We start from the raw sequence: 23102 nt of genomic DNA, 5'->3' as shown, positions 1-23102 counted from the left end.
TATCGAAGAAGTCATGTCCTTCCTTTTGTTTAAAACCCTTTACTACTAATCGGGCTTTATAATTATCAACTGTTCCATCGGCCTTAAACTTTCTTTTAAGAACCCATTTGCATCCTAAAGGTTTAGCACCTTCGGACAAATCAACCAACAACCATGTGTGGTTTAGCAAAATTGAATCAATTTCGCTTTGAACAGCTTCTCTCCAATGCAGCCCGTCTGGGCCAGCAAAGACTACTTTTATCGATGTTGGTTCTTCATCCAACATGAAAGCAACGTAGTCAGGACCAAAAGTTTTTGGTGTTCTGACTCTATTACCACGTCTTAGTACTGTATCTTTTGGATCGGGCCTTGCACGCTTGCGCGATTCAGGTTCCGCATCTGCTGATTTAGAACTAGTGGCTTCTTCTTCCACTTGTTTAGAACTAGTGGCTTCTTCAATTCTTGTCTCAGAATTGGTTGAGACTTTTTCCTTGTCTTTGCAAGGAAATGTATTTTCGACAATACAGCATTCCTCGACTCAATTGTTGTTCCTACTGTGATAGTCGATATTTCAGACTTGTGAACAACAAATCGATATGCACTACTGTTAAGTGCATATCCAATGAAGATGCAATCAACCGTCTTAGGTCCGATTGTAACTTCTTTGGGCGGAGGAACCATCACCTTTGCCAAACACCCCCACACTTTGAGGTATTTGTAGGATGGCTTCCTTCCCTTCCACAACTCATAAGGAGTGACATCTTTTCCTTTGAGATGGATCTTATTCAAGATATAGTTGGCTGTCAAAACAGCTTCCCCCCACATGTTATGTGATAATCCTGAAGTTAGAAGCAGTGCATTCATCATCTCTTTTAGAGTTCGATTTTTGCGTTCTGCAACACCATTAGATTGTGGTGAATATAGAGCAGTTGTTTGATGAATTATACCACTTGCGTTGCATAACTCCTCAAACGGGGCTACATATTCGCCTCCTCTATCGCTTCGAATCATTTTGATTTTACAACCAAGTTGATTCTCAACTTCGTTCTTATAATTTTTGAACGCTTCTATTGCTTCATCTTTACTTCTTAAAAGATAAATGTAGCAATACCTTGTGCAATCATCTATGAAAGTGATAAAGTACTTTTTACCACCTCTTGTTTGCACCATCTTTAAATCACATACGTCCGTGTGAATTAATTCAAGGGGTTTTGTGCTTCGTTCAACCGAGTGAAACGGCAACTTAGTCATTTTTGCTTCAAGACAAATTTCACATTTATCTTGGGTATCCAATTCATTAGCCTTTAGTAAATCTAAATTCACTAATCTTTTAATAGCTTTTGAATTCACATGTCCCAATCTACAATGCCACAAATTTGAAGACTCAATCAAATAAGAGGAAGTAGATGCTTTATTCTTATTAGCCAGTGGCTTTGGAACACGCAGTGTTGCTACACTAAGCTTGAAAAGTCCATCGGTTACATAACCTTTTCCGAGGGACTTCCCAAACTTATACAGTGCAAACCTATCGGATTCAAATACAAGTTTAAAACCCTTATTCACTAGTATTGATCCTGAAACTAGGTTCTTCCGGATGTCCGGAACGTGCAGCGCATCCTTCAAGGTGATTGAGACGCCAGACGTCATCTTGAGGATTACATCACCAACTCCGAGGATTTCAGACGAGGCTTGATTCCCCATGTTTATCTTTCTCCCTTCAACGTTGTTGTAGGTGGAGAACATACTCCTATCTGCGCAAACATGTGCAGTAGCGCCGGTATCAATATACCAGCCACCCTTGTTGTTGTTAACAAGGTTGACCTCTTCAGTGACCACAGCAATGAGGTCGTTCTCATCCCAGTCCTTGAACTCCTTCTCAACGACGTGGGCAGCCGGCTTCTTCTTCTTGCTGCGGCAGTCTTTAGCAAAGTGGCCTGGTTTGCCACACTTGTAGCAGTCGCCTTCAAACTTCTTTGAAGGCTGCTTTCCCTTCCCTTTGTCATTTGGACGGTTTGGGCGAGGGCGTTTGTTGGAGGGTCCGCCCCGCTCCAACAGATTGGCCTTGGCTTCATTTGGGGCGAATCCCTTAGCCTTTTGATCACTTTTGCGCACGTCGGCCTCGATGCGCAACTTCACGATCAAGTCTTCAAGGGTCATCTGCTTTCGCTTGTGCTTGAGATAACTCTTGAAGTCCTTCCAACTTGGAGGGAGCTTGTCAATGATCGTGCACCTTAGGAATTTATCGGGCAAGGTCATCCCTTCAGCCACTAATGAGTGGATGATCATTTGGAGCTCTTGGACTTGCTCCATGACTGGTCGAGAGTCGACCATTTTGTAGTCCATAAACTTGGATGCTACAACTTGTTCCGTCCCTGCAGCATTATCTATGCTATACTTCTTTTCTAGGTTTTCCCACATTTGTTTAGATGTGGTTACATTGGAGTATACATTATAGAGGCTATCATCTAATGCACTTAAAATAAAATTTTTACATAGATAATCCCCTTTTCTCCAAGCTTCATAGTCCGCCATGACTTCGAGCCTAGTCTCTTGGTCGCTTGGCGCGGGCGGCTCGTTCTCCGTGAGGAAGTTGGCGACGCCCAATGTTGTCAAGTAGAACAACATCTTTTGATACCACCGCTTGAAGTCAGATCCTCCAAACTTTGGTGGCTTCTCGGCAGGTGGCATCATTCTTGGTGCCAAAGGTGCCGCAGTTGGTCCTTGGAAGGAACCAATTCCGTTGCCCCCGAATGAGCCAACAACGTGGTTGGGCATAGAGCCCCCACCATTCACGTTAGGCATAGAGCCTGCCATGGTCGTACCAGCCCCGAAGGGACTAGCACCCGCATGAGACCCGAAGGCCCCAGCATTCGTGTGAGACCCGAAGGCCCCAACACCCGTGTGAGACCCGAAGGTCCCATCACTCGATCCATTAAAGGACCCGAAGGAACCACTCAAAGTGGAACCAACAGACCCACTCGAAGTGGATCCACCAGTGAGCCCAAGGGGGTTAACGAACTCCCAAGGGGTTGTTGAGGAAGAAGGATAGCGCCCGGGAGTGGGCATCATTGTCGGAATCGACGACGTGTTGACAGGTCCAGTGGTCGCCATGGTTGAAGGAATGGCGGCGGTGGTGGCGGCAGCGGTGGTGTTGGATTCCGTCGACATCTCCAGCAAAGGTGTATTAAGTTTCGAAATTTTAAGTTCAGTTTAGGAGGTCCAAATCCCTTCAAAGGCAAGTATATCTCGTCTTGCGATTGTTGGTTTCTGGGATTACAAGAGATAAAAGTCGGGCGTAATACAACCCAAAAGAAGGAATACAAGAAACGAAACTGAACTGAATTACAATGAAACAAATAAACCGTGAATGTTTAGCCGAGTCGAGGAGGCCTCTTCCCGCAAGACGAGATACGCCCCGGTAGTGCTCTTCGGTTTGGCGTTTCGTCCCCAAAGGTAAAACGACTACGTCTCTTTTGATGCAGCACCGCAATCAGTAGAGCTCCGGCGAACTGGATGGAGGAGAGGGCAGAGCTTCGACAGAAAGACAATGCAGAGAGGGAGAGAGCTTATGATGCAGAGAATGCTTGGAATTGTGTGTCCTAATGCAGTGGTATGGCTAGCCTATTTATAGGCCAAGACACCATGCAGGGTCAACCGAGCCATGAAGGCTCATCATGGCAGATTCGTAACCGACGTCGGTTACGAGCGTGTGGCAGGCGTGTGCCTTTCGCATGTGGAGCGTGTGGATTTCTCACGTGGCAGCCGTGACTGTGCCTCGCTTGACGACGTGTCAAGCCACTTGGATTGCTGACTCGGCGGTGGTCCAAAAAGAATAGTTTGGGCCAAGCCCCAAGCCCAAAGACCAATTGCCAAGATCCAAGTCCAAGCCCAAGCACAAGCCCAAGATCGAGATCGAGATCGGGATCGGGATCGGGATCGGGATCGGGCCCGCGGCCCGCGGCCGCGGCCGCTTGCGCGGGCTCGGGCTCGGGCGGGCGGCGGCGCGCGCGTGTGGGCTCTTTCACCCATCTTGGTCAACTATAATTATTAAGTAACATAAAGTCACTTAATTTATACACATCAAAAGATGTGTTAATCCTCCAATGTGGGATAATTAACACTAGTTAATTATTCCCTAAGCTCCAACTCCAAGCTTTAATTAAAAGCTAATTATGCCCAACTTTAATCCACTATTTCTCACTCACCGGAAATCGGATTTGAGAAAGTGAATATACTACATTTATCTACGTAAATGTAGATCGACGCTATGTCATTTAATTTCACAAAATTAAATGTCTCGTCACATTTATTATTTGGTCAAAATCCATTGACCGGGCATATTTAATACCATGATTTCTACATCTACATTATGCCTAGGTGGAGCATTTGCCCCTCCTCATTTTCCAACACATGTATATATATTACCTATTATAAATTTTATTTCATTCAATCTCTTACCAAATGCCCCTCCTCAAAAATACTTAAAATTCCTTATGCCCTCTCTCTACAAATTCCTAGCTCCGCCCTGTCCACTGCTGCAAAATGGAACGAGAAGTTAAATTTTCTACTTGGCCGACTACGGCCATCCTTTATTGACTTATTATGTTTTGACAAGTCCTCATCATTTTCTCTTGACCAAAAAATCTATTACTATCATCCTTTAACACCATGCACATAATTCATAATGCGTGGCCTTACTAATCTTTCCAATTGTCCACCCTTAAATAGTACTCCCTCCGTCCCGTGCTACTCGCACGTTTGCTTTTCGGCTCGTCACAAAGTCCTTACACTATTTATAATTTAAGTTAGAATTAATGCATTTAATTAATATGTTAGTTTAAGTTAAGAGCTCTTTTATTAAGTGATGTCTCATTACACCTAAAATTCTTTTTTAATTACACAAAAAAATCAATCCCAAATTTACGGCCTAAAATGAAAAGTGCGAGTAGCATGGGACGGAGGGAGTATAAGCATAAACATTTGGCTTGACATAAATTGTAATGCCTAATTGATAAAGTAAGAGAGATAAATAGAAAAAGCTTTTAAAGTGAAGAATGAGTCTCAATTCATTAGAGAGAAAAAAAATTCAAAATTAGAATGTTTATATTTTTCAGAGACGGATTAGGAAAGAGGTCATATACTTTTTTTTCAGGAAAGAAGGGAGTACATGTGATGATTAGTGCAATTTCTAAATAATATCTCAGCAGATTAATCGATACATGTGCACTGCTCTCTCTTCTTGCATAGGCACAAAACAACCATTTTCATTTAAAAATTGCAGTTCAAATTCCGGCGCTACGCCACCACTTTTCATTGTTCCTTGATATTTCATAGTTCAACTGAGTGATGGCGGCTTTTGCTGCCGCGCCTTCTCTTAAGACTACAGTTAAGCGTATTCTACATCTGATTTGTGTCTATATACTCCCTATATCCCCAAAAATTTGTCATCTATCGTCATTTCCAACCATGTCACAACGTTAGTTATCTTTCACTTTTTTCATTTTCGGTAGTGGTCTCAACATTCCATTAACTCATTCTCGCTCATATTTATTATAAAACTAATACTCCCTCTGTACCAATAAATATGAAGCATTTATTTATTGTGACAAGATCTTATGTATGTGTTTATTTGTAAGTTAATAAAGATAGAATAAATTAGAGGAGAAGAAAAAGTCTATAAAAATAGGATACATATTTTACTACCTAGTTAAACTCAATTTCTATTACAATTCTTCAATTTCGTGCCCGAATCAAATGATGACAAATTTTTGGAGGGTGAGGTAGTAATTCAAGTGGATTATGACCAAGTCATTTTGCGGGACATTTATTGTAGATCAAAACTATCCCTTGGTGCATTTGTGGTATCGTTGAAAACTTGAAACCAACTATAGCCTAGCTTAAAAGAAGATGACATCCTCAACGGCGGAGAAACTCTGCCGTCGATTCTCACTTGCCGAAATCAACTTAGCAACCAAAGATTTTAGTCGTGAGCATTTGATCGGAAAGGGTGGTTTTGGCGATGTTTTCAGCGGCTTCATTGATAATGGGTCATCTGCTGTGGCCATAAAGCGGCGTGTAGGATCAAATTCGAGTCAAGGGCAGACAGAGTTTGCGGCGGAGATTGAAACACTAAGTAAATTCCGACACCATAATCTAGTATCTCTTATTGGGTACTGCGATGAGGATGGAGAGATGATTCTTGTTTATGACTACATGTTTAATGGAACGCTGGCAGATCGCCTCCACAAGAATAGCGAGGGCGGCTCAACTCTCTCATGGAATGAACGACTTAAGATATGTATTGGAGTTGGGCGAGGTTTGGACTATCTTCACTCTGGTTGCTCCATCATACACCGTGATGTCAAGCCTACTAACATCCTCTTAGATAAAAATTTCATTGCTAAGGTTTCGGATTTTGGGTTGTCCAAACATTTAGGGAATGATATCTCACAGAGCCATGTCTTCACAAATGTTAAGGGTTCATTTGGGTATTTTGATCCAAGTTATTTTATCTCCGGCAAGCTTACAAGGGCAAGTGACACATATTCTTTCGGAGTAGTGTTATTGGAGGTGTTGACTGGGAGACCAGCAGTTGACAACAGGCTTGAGGAAAATGAGCTCTGTATGAGCATGTGGGCTCAAGAAAAGATTCGGAATGGGAAAGCTGACCAGATTGTAGCTTCAAATTTGAAGGGAGATATCACACAAGATTGCCTCAAGACATATGTTGAGGTTGTGAAAAAATGTTTGCATCCTGAACCTAAGAAACGACTCACAATGACTCGAGTTGTGGCACAGCTTGAGCTAGCCCTTGAGCAACAGGAGATGATAGGGACGACGACACAAAAATTACAATTCTGGCCTAATTGGAACAGAGGTCCAAAAATTACAACTTTGGCATCCGACAAAGGTAAGTTATTTATATTTACAAATATTTATAATGTCAACACAAAAGGATGTGAATGAAGTTGATGTCCCTGCCTTTGCATTAGCTGAAACGAAGGATATTAGTAATGATGTTAGTGTTAAAGCATCTGGTAAAAGTGAATTCTTTCTTTTGTATATATAACTTACATATATTGAATGTTTTAACTTAACTTGTGATGGTTGATCATGAAATTCTTTCCGCTGGCTATGGACACAGGATCAACAGTTGACGTTGATAAGCAGTCAAAGGCTGTCCCTGGCTTAACAGTGCATCATACTATCAATATGCTGCCAATTTATGTCCCTTCCATTCCACTAGCTCTAATAATGCACATGACCGATGATGTTATTCCCGGGAGTTCGAGTGCCGGTGCAGACAGAGGAGTAAATGTAGTCCATAGAGTACTCAAAAGTGGAAACGAAGAAAAATTTCAAAGGCTCGAGTACATGGAAGAGCGTCCATTTTTCATGCAGGTTCGGCACATGCCCGATGATTTTATTCCCAGGAGTATGAGTTCTACTTCAGATAGAGAAGTAAATGTATTCCGTAGAGTACTCAAAAGTGGACAAGAAGCATCAATAAAATGTCTCGACGACATGCCAGAGCATGACTTTATTGCACAGGTTTAGCAATAGCTATATAACATCTATTCTGAATGGCTCGACTAATATATGTTTAACACATGGTTTTGCAGGTCTCAACAGTATCTAGTCTGCAACATAAAAATGTGGTTAACCCAATTGGTTATTGTTTGAATGGTGGCCGGCAGTTGTTGGTGTATGGGTTTTCCGCACGAAGGTCCCTACATGATATTCTTCGCGGTTGGTTAGCTTTTTTTTTTTTAATTATTATCAGGTGAAACAGTATTCAAAACAACAAGTTTGAAGACGAAACCTATCATGCATGCATGTTTACTCTATGTACTAGGAGAAGGAGAAATGGATGGCTTATCTTGGCCCCAAAGAATCAAGATTGCTGCTGGGATTGCAAGGGGATTATGCTACATTCATGAAAATGATTTGATTCATCATGACTTAAGATCCAGAAATGTGTTTCTTTTTGATGATGAAACTGCAAAGATAACTTGGGCTGAGTATGAACCTAATGTCAAGAGTTGTTATGGTGCTCCAGAGTAGGTTTATTTGTGTAGTTTTATTTGGTGAAGAGTTTGAATTTGTAGTAATTGCTGCTATTTTGAATTGTAGATGGCCTCAGTGCACTGAAAAAAGTAATGTTTTTAGCTTTGGTGTGATTCTCCTTGAGCTCTTGACATTTGATCCCAAATGGCATCCGATGAACCACCTTCGGACATACCTTCTGACATGGGTATGCAGCAACTCGTTTATCAACGTGTGTTTGTTTCATGTTTATATGTTTGATAACTTTGAATGTAATATGATACCATGCATTACCGCAGCTCAGTTCAGGCAAGGCACGCGAGATTGTGGGTGCTAGAGTAAAAGGAGACTGCCCTCCAAAGGAAGCTGAAAGGGTAGATAACTAGTTTGGCTGATAGAATAGTCTCTTGCATTTCATTTCATGATGATGATGATGATGATGATGATGATTTATTTGCAACAGATGGTTCGCCTAGCTCAATCGTGCCTTCAATTTAAACAAGATTTTCGTCCGGACATGACCATGGTTGTCCGAGCGATCTCAAGCGTTGAATGCATGAAAGCAAGGGAGATGGAAGCCAAAATGAAAGAGATAGCTTCATACATGCCTGTGTAAATTTACATATATATTTCATTTCATTGGATTTTATTTGAAATCTTTTCAAATTTGCATATTTGTTGTTTGTGTGTGCCCAATTTTATGTATGATGAAATATTCTAATCTATACTATCCAAGTCCTTGTACAAGATGGATGTAGTGTTGCCCACGGTTCGGAACCGGACGGTTCCGGTTCGGAACCGCCGGTTCCGGTTTGGTCGAAGGCGGAACCGGAACCGGACCGAGAGACTATTTCATGGTTCCGGTTCCGGTTCGGAACCGCCGGTTTTTCCGGCGGTTTAGGCGGTTCCGGTTCGGAACCGGCGGTTTCGCGGTTCGAATTTTTTTTTTTTTTTTAAATTTGAAATTTGGATTTATACAACAATTTGGAACAAGAGTACAAGACAATGTATAATTCAAATAGAAATACGACGAATAAGGAGAAAATGATATCAATTTTATTGAGTTTGAGTTGTAACGGACAACGTTACATTACAATTTACAATACATATACATCTACAACTACAAGTATACAACATACAACAATGTAATATAATTTACAAGTGTCGTCGGACTCGGGAACGTAAATAAAAAAAACATGAAATGGGGGGAGGAAATTGAAAAGAGCTTGAGCTCAACTTAAACTTTCAAAGTTAAACTTTTCAAATTTAAGTTGAGTTGCCTACGTATCCACAATTTTATTGAAGAATGAAAGCCCACGTAGTTCTCGGGATGAAGACATATTGCTATGTAGAAATGTAGAAATATGGAATAATATATATTTTTTTATTTTAGCAATTGAGAAAGAAAGACAACTTATAGAACTACGGGAACAAGTATAAGTGTATAACAATGCGTAATAAGAGTAGCACTTGCGTAATTAAATGGAAGCACAATAGCACAAATGAGAAATTGGAGACAAAGAGAGAGAATTGAGAGATTGAAGAGAGAAACTCTTATGGAAGAATTCGAATTTGAAATTTGAAAAAAAAAATTTGAATTTTCGGAAAACCGGCGGTTTTGGCGGAAAACCGCCGGAACCGCCGGTTTCCGGGCAAAACCGCCGGTTTTCACGGTTAACCGCCAAAAAACCGCCGAAACCGGCCGGTTTTGCAGCTGAAAAGCTGCCGCCGTCGGCCCCATCCCCGATGCCTTGATATACGCGCCCGAACCGGCGGTTCCGTCGGTTAACCGCCGGTTTCGAACCGTCCCGAACCGCCGGTTCGGTGACGGTTCCGGTTCGGAATATCTTAAACCTGAACCGGACCGCGACCCGAATTGCGACGGTTCCGGTTCGGGAAAATTGCCACGGTTCCGGTTCGGAACCGGAACCGGTGGGCATCTCTAGATGGATGGCTTTGACCCCAATTTCCTTCTCCAAGGTGGGTAGTACTACTTTGGGCCGAAATTAATTTAATCAAGTGGGCTGGTTCAGTGTTAAAATTTATTCTTTGGGCCAGATGAAATTAAAATATCTTGGGCTTTTGATTAATTTAATAGTGGGGAATTATTTAATTAATTCTCGGAATAATTCGAAGGGTGAATTATTTAATTATCCCAAGTCCGAAATAATTTGAATTATAGGGAAATTAAGTTGCGAGAGTTTAATCACGCACTTAATTAAATCTTGAGATTTATTTTGACATTGTGGTGGAAAATACGAGAAGCCAACTAAGGAATTTTGGGAGCAAACGGACTACCGGCGTCGCATGCGACTACTTGGTCGACAGCCGAATAATAAAAAATATGCAAAATATGAGAAACGAGATAAAAAACTTTAATTAGGGTGCATGCATTCTAATTAGGAGTTTTCTCGCGCTAATTGTTGTGCTACTATTTTATTTATCTAAAGCGAATTGTTTGCGATGAGTCGGGGTTTCCGGCAGATTACTTCCGACGTCATTTCTGCATGTCAAAACGCTTGTTTATGCGTATTGTCAACACATTGTTCGCCCGTGTTGAATACTTCCAATCACGTAGAGACGCAACCGGTCAGCAAAGTCTCTCGGCGTTGCAGAAGTGTACTTGTGCCCTCCGACAACTTGCTACAGGGCAAACGGCTGACCTCTTCGACGAATATTTGCATGTGGGTGAGTCAACTGGAATCCTATGCCTCAAAATTTTTTGCGCCGGCGTTTGTTCTACTTTCGGTGAGGAATTTCTTCGGGCACCCACTACCGAAGATTGTCAACGGTTGCTTCATCTTCACAAAACAGTCCACGGATTTTCCGGTATGCTTGGCAGCATTGAGTGCATGCATTGGAGGTGGAAGAATTACCCGAATGCTTGGAGGGGGCAACACTTAAGCGGCAACAAAGACGGCGGCCCAACGCTTATCCTTGAAGCGTTCGTCGACTACCGCCTATAGATAGCATGCATATTTCGGTGTGGTCGGATCCAACGACTTAAACACGCTCTATTATTCACCCCTCTTCAATGATGTTTTGCATGGTGTAGCACCGGTGATCGACTTTACCGTCAACGGAAATCCATACCACGTGGAGTACTATCTCACCGATGGTATTCACCCAAAGTGGCCGACTTTCGTGAAGACGCTCAACATGCCGCAAGACCCGAGACGGGTTCTTTATGTGCAACGTCAAGAGGCTGCTCGGAAAGACGTCGAAAGAACTTTTGGGGTCCTTCAAGCCCGATTCAACATTGTGAAGACCCCGGCTCGGCTGTGGTACGTTAAGAATATTTTCAACATCATGTACACATATATTATCTTGCACAACATGATTATAGCTGACGAAGGACTGAGGACAGCTAACTCTTCCGATGAGGATAAAGTCGGAAGCTCAACCTCAAGCTCTCCCACACACCGAGATGTGCATGCGACGGTGCGCGAGAGGATCGAAAGAAGACACACAATGCGCGATACCAAAACCTACATTGAGCTACATGAAGACCTAATCCAACATATTTGGGCGAAATTCGGCCACGGGTAGTGGGTTTTTAAATTTTATGAATTTAATTATGTAATTTTTAATTTTTAGGATTTTAATTATGTAATTTTTATTTTTTTAGGATTTTAATTATATAATTTTTATTTTTTTTGTAATTTATAATCGTATTTTGGGTATTTTTATTTTAATATTGTGGAAATGTTTTAGTAATTGAAGTATTTAAATTGAATAATAGAATGGTGGGACCCTTGAGCATGCTCTTGCGGAAAAGCATGGATGTGGGTGTTGTGCTCTTACGGAAGAGCAGAGAGTAAAAAATAAAAGTGGATCCAGTGTGGGCCTTTGAGCTTCATCTTCAACCTCAACTTATTACATAGCCTAGATACTCATCAAACGGTAGAACTAAATCATTACGGAGATGAGCATGATTGACCCATATATAATGTGGTCGTTTCCAATATCGTAAGCAAAATAATCGTAATATTAGTTTGATCAGCGTATATTAATGAATCGTTGCCCAAGTCAAGTTCAAATTCAAGCAGGTGATTTACAAGGAATTTTTTAAGTTGAAGGTTGTATCTTATATTGCCCCCTTGTTCATAAATACTTTATTTTTAATATAATCAATCATTAAAAAGTTAATATGAATGCAATTAAATTCTCAATAGTCAACTTTGAATTATATTTACCTAACTCATCATCAAAATATTGTTGGTAAAAGTCATCATCTTAAAATTAGTCAATTGACTGATTTGGTATAAAAAATATGTGATTATGAATATAATTTCAAAATAGTATTGTAGCGGATTATATGACAGGCATGATGATATAGTGCTGACTTTGTAGAGATTAGCCACAAAACAACCATTTTCATTTTAACAATTCAAGTCCACAAATTTTGAAAACTTGATTTGCACCACCGGCGTTTCCAACACCGCCGCTTCACCACCACCTCCGCCACCACTTCCCGTTGTCTCTTGATATTTCATATCGAGTCATGGCGGCTTATGCTGCAGCGTCTTCCCTTAAGAATACAATTCAGCATATTCAACAATCGTCTCGTATTTCGCTGGCTCACCCCTCTCCAGAGATCCTACAACCGGCCTACGAGGCCATGTCTCGTTTACAGGAAGTTCTGCTAAAATTGGACGACACCAGCTGCAGCAAGATCAGGACGGAGGTGAACGCTTTGGATGAACGAATCAAAGAGGCTGCATGGGAATTCGAAGATTTACTAGAATCCGAATTCGTTGATCAAGTTCTTCCACAACTTGAAAGCTTGCCAAGAGTTGAGGGACATCACTTGCCTTTCCATGTTGATTTGGAGAGTTTGCAACGTTGTGTTGATAACTTGCTCGAGAAGATGACCGCGATGGAGGAGGAGTATGATATTGAACTGGAGAATATGCCAGAAGAAGAAGGTGAACCTATTTCCTCAAGAATTGATTTTGGTGGAATCAATTCGAAGATGGTTGGATTATCTGACCAATTTGAACAAGTCCGGGATTATCTTGTAGAAGATTAAGGGAACTTGGTTATCAGTTGTTGGGATGCCAGGGGTTGGTAAGACAATTCTTGCTAAGAAAGTTTTTGACGATCCATCAATCCAGAAACATTTCGAGTATCGAGCATGGGTCAAAGTGGGTAGAAAGTGTGAATATAATGAAATATTACGATGCATACTAGCTCAAGTGGATCCCAACACTCACCATCAAATGCTCACCCAAGGAGACAACGATGATGGCGACGATAAATTAGTTGGACTCTTGGAAGAGAGATTGAAGGATAAGACATGCCTCATTGTGTTGGATGATGTATGGGAATGGGACACACGAGTAATGGATAGCTTGCCATGTGGATGTGTGTCCATGCAAATCATGCAAAGTATCATTCTTGCATAAGCAAAGTATCATTCTTGCAGCCGCAAGTTATCATTCTTGCTGCCGCAAGTTATCATTCTTACACTGGCGGACTATCATTCTTGCGCAAGGAAACTATCATTCTTGCGCAAGGAAACTATCATTCTTGAGCAACTCATTCACGTCAAGCTGCTGATTTGATTAAGTGATAGAGCCGTTGGAGCTCGAGGAAGAGATCAAGAAAGGAGCTCGGTTTGGTGAGCTGAAACTGGCCGTTGGGAATCAGCGGTTATAACTGTTTTGTGTGAAATCAGTTGATGGGTTATTTCTTGTTCTTCGCATATATAGCTCGATAGTTTCCAGTTGAAGAATAGAAGAGAAAGAATACACAATACACATACACAATTAGGAGATTATTGCTCTAGCTTGCGATTAGTTTGGAGTGATTGAATTGTGAGTGTGAGTTCATTGTATTTGAGAGTTGTTCATCAATAAGATTCCGGTCATCTTCTCCGTGGACGTAGGTGGTTTATCACCGAACCACGTTACATCGTTGTGTGCTTTATTCTTTCGTTCGTGCGCGTGTGAGATCGGCGGTATCACGACCCAACATGCCAGAAGAGAATGTACAGATCTTGGTTACAAGCAGACTAAGAATTCAAGTATATCCTATTCAAGTAGTACGCTTGTTGAATGAAGACGAGAGTAAGAAATTACTCGGTGAGAAGGTGTTCGGTGAAGAGGGTTTCCCTCTTAGCCTTAAGAAATTGGGAGAGAAGATTGCCAAAAAATGTGAAGGTCTTCCACTAATGATAGTCACAGTTGCAGAGCTCCTATCAGAAGAAGAATATACTCCACAATATTTGGAAGATTTTATGGTCCAATGCACGGCAGAGCTTGCTGGAAAGTCTAATCTTTTACTACTCGGATTAAATTCATTAGCATCTTTGTTTTCAAAGAAAGAGTTCTGCGTGCATTCTTGCTGGCAGCACTTGTGTAAGAAAGAAGCAAGTAAGGTCAAGTTTTTGCATGTTTTAGAAAGTTGGGATGATGATATGAAAGATCAACGCCAATTGTGTGCCCATTACAACACTTTATTTGCATTTAAAGAAGTGTATGATTCAATAAAGAGTGATTGTGCATCCACTACCCGTTCTCTCCTTTGTTATGGTAATTACCACCAATATCCAATGCCAATACATGCCATGGATTTCAAGTTACTCAGGGTACTAGATGGTCTTAGGGTCCGATTTTACGATATCCCACTTGATTTAAACTTGACATGTTTTTCTTATATTTTATTGCAGTGTGTGTTTTAAGTTATTGCATGCTCTTTTTTCTTACTAGTTAGCTTATGATTTATAATTTGACATCTAAAATGAGGGAAGTCTGTGTTGTCTGGAGGTTTTGTTAGGGTTCCTAACACATGACCAATTTAAGAAACTGACCTTCACCTTAAAACACTAATGGATTCAAATCCAGTACATCTGTTTCTCAACATTTACATGATACTGTGAAACTTCTATATCAACGAGAGGAAACGTGGAAATGGAAGACATTCGTTCGCCATAACATTGCAAGGAGTAGAGCATTGAAAGAATACGCGGTTGAACAGCTTATTCGACTAGCCTAACAATATCAGTCCAAAATTGACTCTCTCGGGAAATATACCAGCAACTCCACCGTTTTAAGCAAGGGCATTGTCTTGTCAGCAAGAGACTAACACAATATCTCCTTTCGTGGTAAGCTTTGTACGATACAGGAAATTCAACCATTGCTGGAGTCGGAAACAAATCGTGGTTAAATACACATAAGAGCACGATATAGTAATTCACACGACATATCTTTGTACTGATAATCTGTATTCAGTTTTGTTGAGGTATGCTACGATACATAACCTTCACTTTGATTCTTTTTTCCTTTCCGAGAAGGAACTGAAGATTACCTCAATACTCTAGTTGTTGAATACGATGCCTGCCTGACTGTGTCCGCCTCAAACTAAACCTTTATTTGCCGACAGAAGGTGGTGAAAGTTTCAAGAAATTCCATGAATTAAAATCTTCCTGAAACCAAAATGCCCCATGAGTTTCTATTATCAAACCAAGAGAAAACACAATTTGAGAAACCCCCAATAGAATATATGACAAGAAAAAAAGAAACAAAATTAACAATATGATAGTTGTAGTAATTATTTTTCTCTTCTCGTAAAAGATAAATGTAGAGGAAAAACGAATGATGTAGTTATGTTGGAAATGTTTTTCAACGAACCTGCTCACTGGTAAACATTTTGGGAAACATTCCGTTGACAAGCGCATGGAGAGAAGTGTAAGACTTGGTCTCGACATGACGGTTTACAGCAATCTCTCCCTGTCAATATTGCCACGGAATTCAGAAGACTTCACCAAGTCGACAGGAGCAGTTGCACAATACTAAAAAACACCTCCTATTTACCTTTGCGTTTATGATAAATATTTTCCCCAACGGAATTCCGACCTTGATATAGCTAACCTCATCTGTGTCTCTGTTCCCAAATCCCGCGTAAAATGGATATGGATTTCTATCACGTGGAAATAACGACCTGATTTCCTGACGAATTCACAAGTCATTAGATTCTCTACCTTCTTACGTGTCCAAATGTCTTCAATGTTATGACATCGTGTATCCGGACATTCTATCGTGTTATTGTACATCAATGAAATACTACGATATATTCTTTTTTGAAAAAGCAACAATTAGGTTACAAGTATTGTACTCTCAGTAAATTAAGGTCATAGAAAGAAGACGGGTAACAAACCTCCAGGCAAGCAATTTTGAATTCGTGAGGGGCTCTTCTAACAACTGCAAATGAGCATTATGGAATACACGATTAAAGATACTTCCAGATTCACGAAATGTCGGATGCTTAAAAGAGAAGACATTTTGTTTGTCAAAATAGAAGTCAAAGGGCAGTCAGTTACCTTCTCGAAATAGAGACGGAAACAGTCCATCAGGGGAGATGACGACGGGTCCATCCGGTAAAGCTTTTCCATCCTAAAAGAATATGTGAATCAATTGATTGACGTAGATGTACAAAGGTACGAGCGAAATACACGAACGCTATGATTATTAAAAAAAATCAATTTAGTATTCTTATTGAGCAGCAAACTAAACTTTTCGTCTATGACAAAGTACTTCTTAGTTCATACTACCTGTTTGATATTAACAAGGAATTGTCGAGTGATGTAAGACTGAGAAATCGAACGTGCACTTAAGAAAAGTAATTGATATCCATTCTCCTGCATCACAGCATCATACATGATATGAAATCTCTCTTCATCTGGAAACAATCTCGAAAATCATGTGGTGAGGGTAAACAATCTCACAAAGGAAAGCTAACGAAACAGTTAGTGTGAAGAGTGGTTGACCACACCAGTAAATGCTAAATTCACAATGCAAACATATAAGAAGAAACAGAATTTATTCTCAATAATCGATAACAATGAACCTTTATTGCTGTGAAGAGATGCGCGACACCTGTCTGAGACCAATCCATGCCAACCAAGGGCATGACCTGACCTAGAAGATCAGAACTGCAGCAAGCATTTATAAGGGATCAACGTTAGAAAATGCTACGGGCTGAATTGATTTAATGGCATCAATGATATGGCAAACAATTTCTCTATGTAACAGAATGTGAACAAATAAAAACCAGTGGCTGTCCAATTCATTACGGTGATAAGAGAACTTTGGATAGAGGTCGAAATTAATATACCGTGTAATTGTCCCGTCAACATCAGATATCACAATTTTAGAGTCCCATCTCCACAGAAAAATCCGGGCATCAACCTGGAAGTGTCAAATTCAGCCAGTGCAACATCTAACATATTATAGCGAGAGGAATATTAAGAAACATAAAACTCGTAGTTTATAAATAAAATAAAAAGGATAAACAAACCTGTTGCTTGCCCAGCATGGCAGTTGAGAAGGTGAATATCACAATATTCTTCCCTTCTTTTAACTGTAAGGATTGCAGATGTTTAGATGATGGAGTTAGTGTCTTTACTTTCTTCTTGCTTCCCTTCACTTTGGTCATATTCGTTCCGCTCTCCACGTCACTAGGTTCGTTTGAAATGTCTAAGTCATTCGCCTCTTCACTGGAAGACGTCACATCAGGGATTTTTGTGGCTGTTGATCTTCTGAAGTGGCCCTTTCCACCAGTTCCTAATAAAGTATCCACGGGCTTCGGAGGGTATCCTGAAGAACTTCTAAAAGTCAATTTCTATAGTATTTCTATTACAATTCAAATATTGAATATTCAAATACATTCAACTAACATCTAGATGTGATTCTAAACCAAGCAAAACAAACAGAAAATTAGGTAATAGAATTTCCTATTCCCGGTCGAGCAATTTGAATGCAGAGATTGGTGCAGTTGAGTTGTGACTCACTTATAGAAACAAAACATCTACAAGCTGCAATCACTTTGACAGCCAATCCTTGTAAATATGGACATTCTCTATTCTGATGCTAATAGTTTGTGAAAGATAAATGAAGAATCATAATTAACCCATCGTATCATTTTCTTACCCGGCTTAGGAGGTTCACCAGCTGTTCTTTGAACATCCGGCGGTTGATCATCTATTTCTGTACATACATCCACATCTGGATATGGTGAAGCATTTGAGAGGTGGCTGGGATCAGTTACTTCAAGAGTATTGCTTACGGAACCCATGATGGGCAAAGATCTCGCAGTTCTAAGGCTTAGGTTGCCAATCTCTGTAGCGCGGACATCATTAGGTGAAACAGTACAACTTTCGATATGGGGATCATAAACAATCTTGTCTTTATCCCCCAAAATAGTATGTTCATCATCCACGGGTACACCATTACTAGTTCCTCCACCCACGGACATCTTTTCTTCATGCACGACCGTGAAATGATCCCCGGAATAAATGCATACTTCTCTGCATTCTCTATGACAAAACGGCCGAATTTTCTCTTTGGATGATCCCTCCAATTCAACGGATGAGTAGAAAGAGTGACTATTATCTCTTCCATTCTCCTCCACAGAGAAGTTAGCATCGGACAAACTATTAAGCCTCGCAATACAGTCATCAATATCCGTATCAGATTTTGTAGCCTCAGAAACCGCAGAACTCAGCTGCAAATCTGATTTATTTAAGCCTAACGCTGATATCACCGGTTCTAACTTGGTTAAAGTGGTATATTCTCCTGCACTGTCGACTGAAGGGGTAACAGTATACTCCGAGGCAACACATTCAATGTTTACACCATTCGCCTCGGCATTGCTCTTCATAAGACTTATTTCATCATGACTAGAGCCATCACACAGAGGACTTTTCTTGACAACTTTTGTCAATGTGTCTGCATCAGATGATAGCTCGCAATCGTCTCTCTTGCATTTGGGGGAACCAAGATTAGTAGACCACCTCAAGTCCAACAGATCAACTGCCATCTCAGCAGCCTCTAACGATCCTTCTGCGTTATTATCATGTGCATTTTCTTTCCCTTGAACAGCCTCTTCTGTCGCAGATCTCCTTCCAAATATGCCAAAAAAATTAGACTTGCGCGAGTTCGTCCTAGGCATCCTTTCAGCAACAACAGGTTCAAACAAACCAGATTCATAGTTGCAACTTTTCAATTTCAGCGGCCATCTAGGCTTCCCTTCCGTCTCCTCACCGGATGAGTGTGGAGACGAGGCTCCACACTCAGCTTCCTCTGCTACCTCAATGTCCTCCAAAAAGAATGCCTCTCCTTTACTATCCAAGTGCATATTGAAATCCGCCTCAACATCATTCACACTAATGCTGACCACCTTCTCTTTCATCTTCAACACCCCCTGAAACTTCCCAAACTGAACATACCATGGCGAAGACTTGTAGCTCCCATCCGGCTGCTCCACCACGATTATGTCTACAGCGCCACCAAACGGATGGAAAGTCCCGGAAACCGTGTACACACTCTTACTAATGTAGCTACCTATCTTCCCCACAGCTTGCATCTTGACAGGAACCAAACACCCCTAACTAGCACAATCTTCAAATACACAATAAATCCACAAATTCGACACTCCAAAAACCTTGAAACAGACTAACCACACTGTTCCATCAAACAATCCAAAGGCTCCCACCTCTTCCAAATCAAATACAAAACCAACAAACACCTTTAACTAACAGAATCTCCAAATCACATAAAAATCACAAATTTGATACTTCAAAAACCACAAAAGCTACCTACAAATGCTCCCCAGAAAAGCCCCACCTCTTTCCACCAAGCAATCCAAATCCCATCAACTATCCCATTTCAAGAAATTGAATAAAGATTAAATCTTTCATACAAACCACTATGATGATCGGTGAAATAACTGCTTCCCCACACAAAAAATGAAGGAAAAAAGAGGGATCAAATATCTAATTGCAAATGCCACTCACAATACAAAACCGATCAAGGGGAATCCAGCTCAGGAAAGTTGGCAATTAAAGAAATGGAAACAGGAAATACCCACGTGAGAAGAATACTCAATGCGAACAATAAACCGCCAAAGAGTGGGCGTCGAAGAGCAGTTGGCGTCTAAACCATATTCATTTGTGGATTATTTGAATTGAGCTATGGATATTTTATATATGTATAAAGATCCTAATGTAGGACCCAACTCTGTGGATAGATTAACAGAAAACACATTGCATGCAATTAAATGTTTCCATGAAGAAGAAGAAGGAGGATTCATTGATCGAATCAGGAGTTTTATTTATTTTAGGGATTTTTAGGGCTGATTTATTATTATTTCATGATGAACTATTTTTGGTAGTGTTTTTTTCTTAAATAAAAATGTGAAAATAATGAGATTCGGATTTTGCTAAAATAACAATTAGAGCACGCCATTTATCAATTTACAAGTTTGGCTACTAAAATTAATAGAAAAAATTAATAGTGTGTGTGTTTTGCTTAAGTATAAGTACTTATTATATGAAGCTAACATTCTCGAGTTCGAGTAATCTTTAATTTTTTGTTTATTTACCAATTAAAAGAAATAGTAATTTAGAAAAAAAAATTATAAATAAATACACACGTTCTGATTTAGTGATCAGACTAATTATATCATAAAAAAATGGGTTGGTAATATTCTATATTTGGAAATGTCTATTGTTAAAATTAATTTTTAGCTTATGAAAAACTTAATTTGTTTTGACTACAATAATAATTTGCCCCATAGTGGTTTAATTCGAAATTTAAAAATAAGTGTTTTTCACATGTATTTAATGAATTAAATAAATCTAAAGAAAATAGTAGGAGTATTAATATTTTATTCCAGATTCTCGGTTCATTTTATATTTAGTTTTGAGAAGAGGGAGAGAGATTTGTTTTGTTTTTGTCCTTGTTATACCATCAAGATTCTATGTTGTATTTCTTATTTAGTCTCTCCATCCGTGAAATATTATTCATTTTTGTCATTTCGATCCGTCGGTCAAATATTGTCTACTTTGCTTTTTTTCCATTTTTGGTAAATGGTCCCCACTTTCCACGGTCTCATTACACTCATATTCTATTTTAAAACCAACATATAAATGTGAGACTTATATTCCACTAATTTTTTCTAACATGGACAATATTTTGCGAATGGAGGGAGTAATATTCTTTCAAGATTTTACTTTGTTGTTCATGCTCCATAATTTTTAAATAACAATTGATAGATTGGGGTCATTTTTGAAATCTTTAGCTTAAATCCATCATATTGATATTTCTCATATTTAATAGTAATCAGTTTTATGTTAAGACAAAAACTTCTATACGTGCATTAAGAATGTGTTTGCATCACATGTCTTCCCCTTCTTTGTGGAATATGGTCAAATCAAACTCAAATCGACTTCAGGTTCGACCCGCACTTCTTGCATGCTCAAGAGCGGTGTCGCTCTTCCTTAAGTACGTTCGTATGTTACATTCCGTCCCATTTTAGAATCACTCGACTTTTTAAAGTGATTTACTTCTTCCACATAAAAGAGCAATTTGCTCACAAATAGATAGAAAAACAAAATTTATATAGAGAAACATCAACCAATTTCAACATTTGCAAACCCCTATATCTCAATACTGATATTTGGGGCATGAAATCTTCTAATTAAAATGATACTTAAAGTATCTTTAAACTCATAATCAAAAGCATAAATCGCCTATAGTAATTCAGAACTTTTTTAAGTAAATCAATTATTATGAATCACTAGACATGGAAATGGCATATCAGGAAATAATTGAGGATTTGGGAAGAATTTAATTTGGAAATGGCATATACTTCTGTTGTTCAACTATTTGAAGAATATCCAACTATCAATTTCAAGATCAAATCATTTGAGAAAAAAGCTACATATCAGGAAACTATATAAAGTATACACAAATATACTTATGAAGTTATTTTTTCCACCTTTTTCGCTAACTAACTCCAACTATTTCCGCTCAGTCACGCCTGATTTTTCTGAGCAACCTCCATAGCCGTGCGACCACCGTTGGCCATAACAACTCCAACAATGAATCATAGAGAAGCATGAAAAATACAAACATTTGTCATTTCTTCTTTTCCCTTTACAAAATTTTGTGAGTTATAAAAGCTAAAATTTAATTTATTTCCCTTTTAATATTGTAATCTTACTATCATTTTTATACATTTCATATTGGGTGCCTAGTTAGGATACCTGAGAAAAACAATACATACATTTCATATTCGGTGCCTAGTTAGGATATACCTTAGAAAAACAATACGGACTTAACTTAGTTAAGATAGAAAGAATATTATATATATATATATATATATATATATATATATATATATAGGGTTTTGATCTATGCAAAACTAGATTTAAATACAGAAACGCAGAACAATATCATAATTAGGTCACTTTTAGGTCATAATTAGGTAATTTTTAGGTCATGCTAACAAAGCATGACCTAAAACGATCTTAGCATGACATTAAACCCAAATATTATAATATGACCTAAAATTGCTTAATTATGACCTTCCGTGTTTTTGGTTAATTATTGACCATTAGATCATCTAATCCTAGGGCCAAGATTTGGTCTGCATTTCTGGATTTAAACACATACTTATTTTGATCATCTCCCTATATATATATATATATATATATTCACTATCAATAATGAAATACTATCAATTAGTCATAGTACTAAATAATGAAATGTGCTGTGTCCTCTTTTGTGAAAACTTGACACATGTGTTGCACGTCTCTTTAGTTATCTATTTATATGTATTTTATAATTATGGGATTAAAGAAGTCTCATCCAGTGGCGGACACACAGCCAAGGGAGGAAGGGCTAAGCCATTCCCAAATTACTTTTTTTAATATTTTGTATTTCAAAAAATTTTGAAATTTTTGAAAAATGTTTTTAGCCCTCACCAAACTAATGTATTTGAAGTCTAAAATGTAAAAGATTGAACAAGAAGGAGGGGCTGAAAGTTGAAATTATACAAGGAATTTTAAAAAAAAATGGCTATCATTGCTGCTTGAGGAAGAAGATGAGATGAGATAACAAGACTAATTAAATTAATAAGAATAGTAAAATTGGAAAATGTCAAGTCCCCTACCTATATGCTACGCCTATATCACATGTTCTACTTCTATTAGTACTTTTTAGTGTATTAAAAATGTTTAATTGTTGCATTGTAATTTAAAAATGTACTAAACATGTTTTTACTACTCTTAT

At 39.1% G+C, this 23102-nt stretch overlaps 2 protein-coding genes across 5 annotated transcripts; one reads left to right on the top strand and one right to left on the bottom strand.

Moving 5' to 3' along the window:
- Positions 1-5830: 5830 nt before the first annotated feature.
- Positions 5831-8761, top strand: LOC121763500 (probable serine/threonine-protein kinase PBL17). 2 transcript variants are annotated; one of them, XM_042159520.1, is made up of 7 exons: positions 5831-6889; positions 7124-7530; positions 7602-7728; positions 7835-8039; positions 8113-8233; positions 8325-8399; positions 8489-8761. In XM_042159520.1, the coding sequence occupies exons 1-7, from the start codon at positions 5887-5889 to the stop codon at positions 8639-8641; spliced, it is 2091 nt and encodes a 696-aa protein (XP_042015454.1). In that variant the 5' UTR covers positions 5831-5886; the 3' UTR covers positions 8642-8761. The 2 variants fall into 2 exon arrangements, with proteins under 2 accessions (XP_042015454.1, XP_042015455.1); XM_042159521.1 differs by having other exon boundaries at positions 8330-8399; positions 8489-8630.
- Positions 8762-14825: 6064 nt separating this feature from the next.
- LOC121763927 (phosphatidate phosphatase PAH2-like) lies at positions 14826-20125 on the bottom strand. Of its 3 annotated transcripts, XR_006042523.1 has the most exons (11): positions 17958-20125; positions 17326-17624; positions 17143-17216; positions 16876-16960; positions 16580-16666; positions 16349-16421; positions 16186-16229; positions 15843-15977; positions 15660-15758; positions 15337-15454; positions 14826-15168 (listed from the first exon to the last, which is right to left on the bottom strand). XR_006042523.1 is itself a non-coding variant. In XM_042160018.1 (10 exons), the coding sequence occupies exons 1-10, from the start codon at positions 19390-19392 to the stop codon at positions 15398-15400; spliced, it is 2388 nt and encodes a 795-aa protein (XP_042015952.1). In that variant the 5' UTR covers positions 19393-20125; the 3' UTR covers positions 14826-15397. The 3 variants fall into 3 exon arrangements, 2 of the variants coding, with proteins under 2 accessions (XP_042015952.1, XP_042015953.1); XM_042160018.1 differs by having other exon boundaries at positions 14826-15454; XM_042160019.1 differs by lacking the exons at positions 14826-15168; positions 15337-15454; positions 15660-15758; positions 15843-15977; positions 16186-16229 and having other exon boundaries at positions 16388-16487.
- Positions 20126-23102: the final 2977 nt, after the last annotated feature.

The sequence above is a fragment of the Salvia splendens genome, chromosome 14 (assembly GCF_004379255.2).
Source record: "Salvia splendens isolate huo1 chromosome 14, SspV2, whole genome shotgun sequence".
NCBI classification, from domain to species: Eukaryota; Viridiplantae; Streptophyta; class Magnoliopsida; order Lamiales; family Lamiaceae; genus Salvia; species Salvia splendens.
This window is presented reverse-complemented; position numbering and strand designations above follow the sequence as displayed.

Excerpts from the sequence above, each read along its gene's own strand:
- LOC121763500 (XM_042159520.1), top strand. The coding sequence starts at position 5,887 with ATGACATCCTCAACGGCGGAGAAACTCTGCCGTCGATTCTCACTTGCC. Across the intron at positions 7,531-7,601 it reads AGCATGACTTTATTGCACAG|GTCTCAACAGTATCTAGTCT; the intron begins GTTTAGCAATAG and ends ATGGTTTTGCAG. Across the intron at positions 7,729-7,834 it reads CCTACATGATATTCTTCGCG|GAGAAGGAGAAATGGATGGC; the intron begins GTTGGTTAGCTT and ends TCTATGTACTAG.
- LOC121763927 (XM_042160018.1), bottom strand. The coding sequence starts at position 19,392 with ATGCAAGCTGTGGGGAAGATAGGTAGCTACATTAGTAAGAGTGTGTAC. Across the intron at positions 16,961-17,142 it reads GTTGACGGGACAATTACACG|TTCTGATCTTCTAGGTCAGG; the intron begins GTATATTAATTT and ends TGCTTGCTGCAG. Across the intron at positions 16,667-16,875 it reads ATCTCTTCACAGCAATAAAG|GAGAATGGATATCAATTACT; the intron begins GTTCATTGTTAT and ends GCTGTGATGCAG.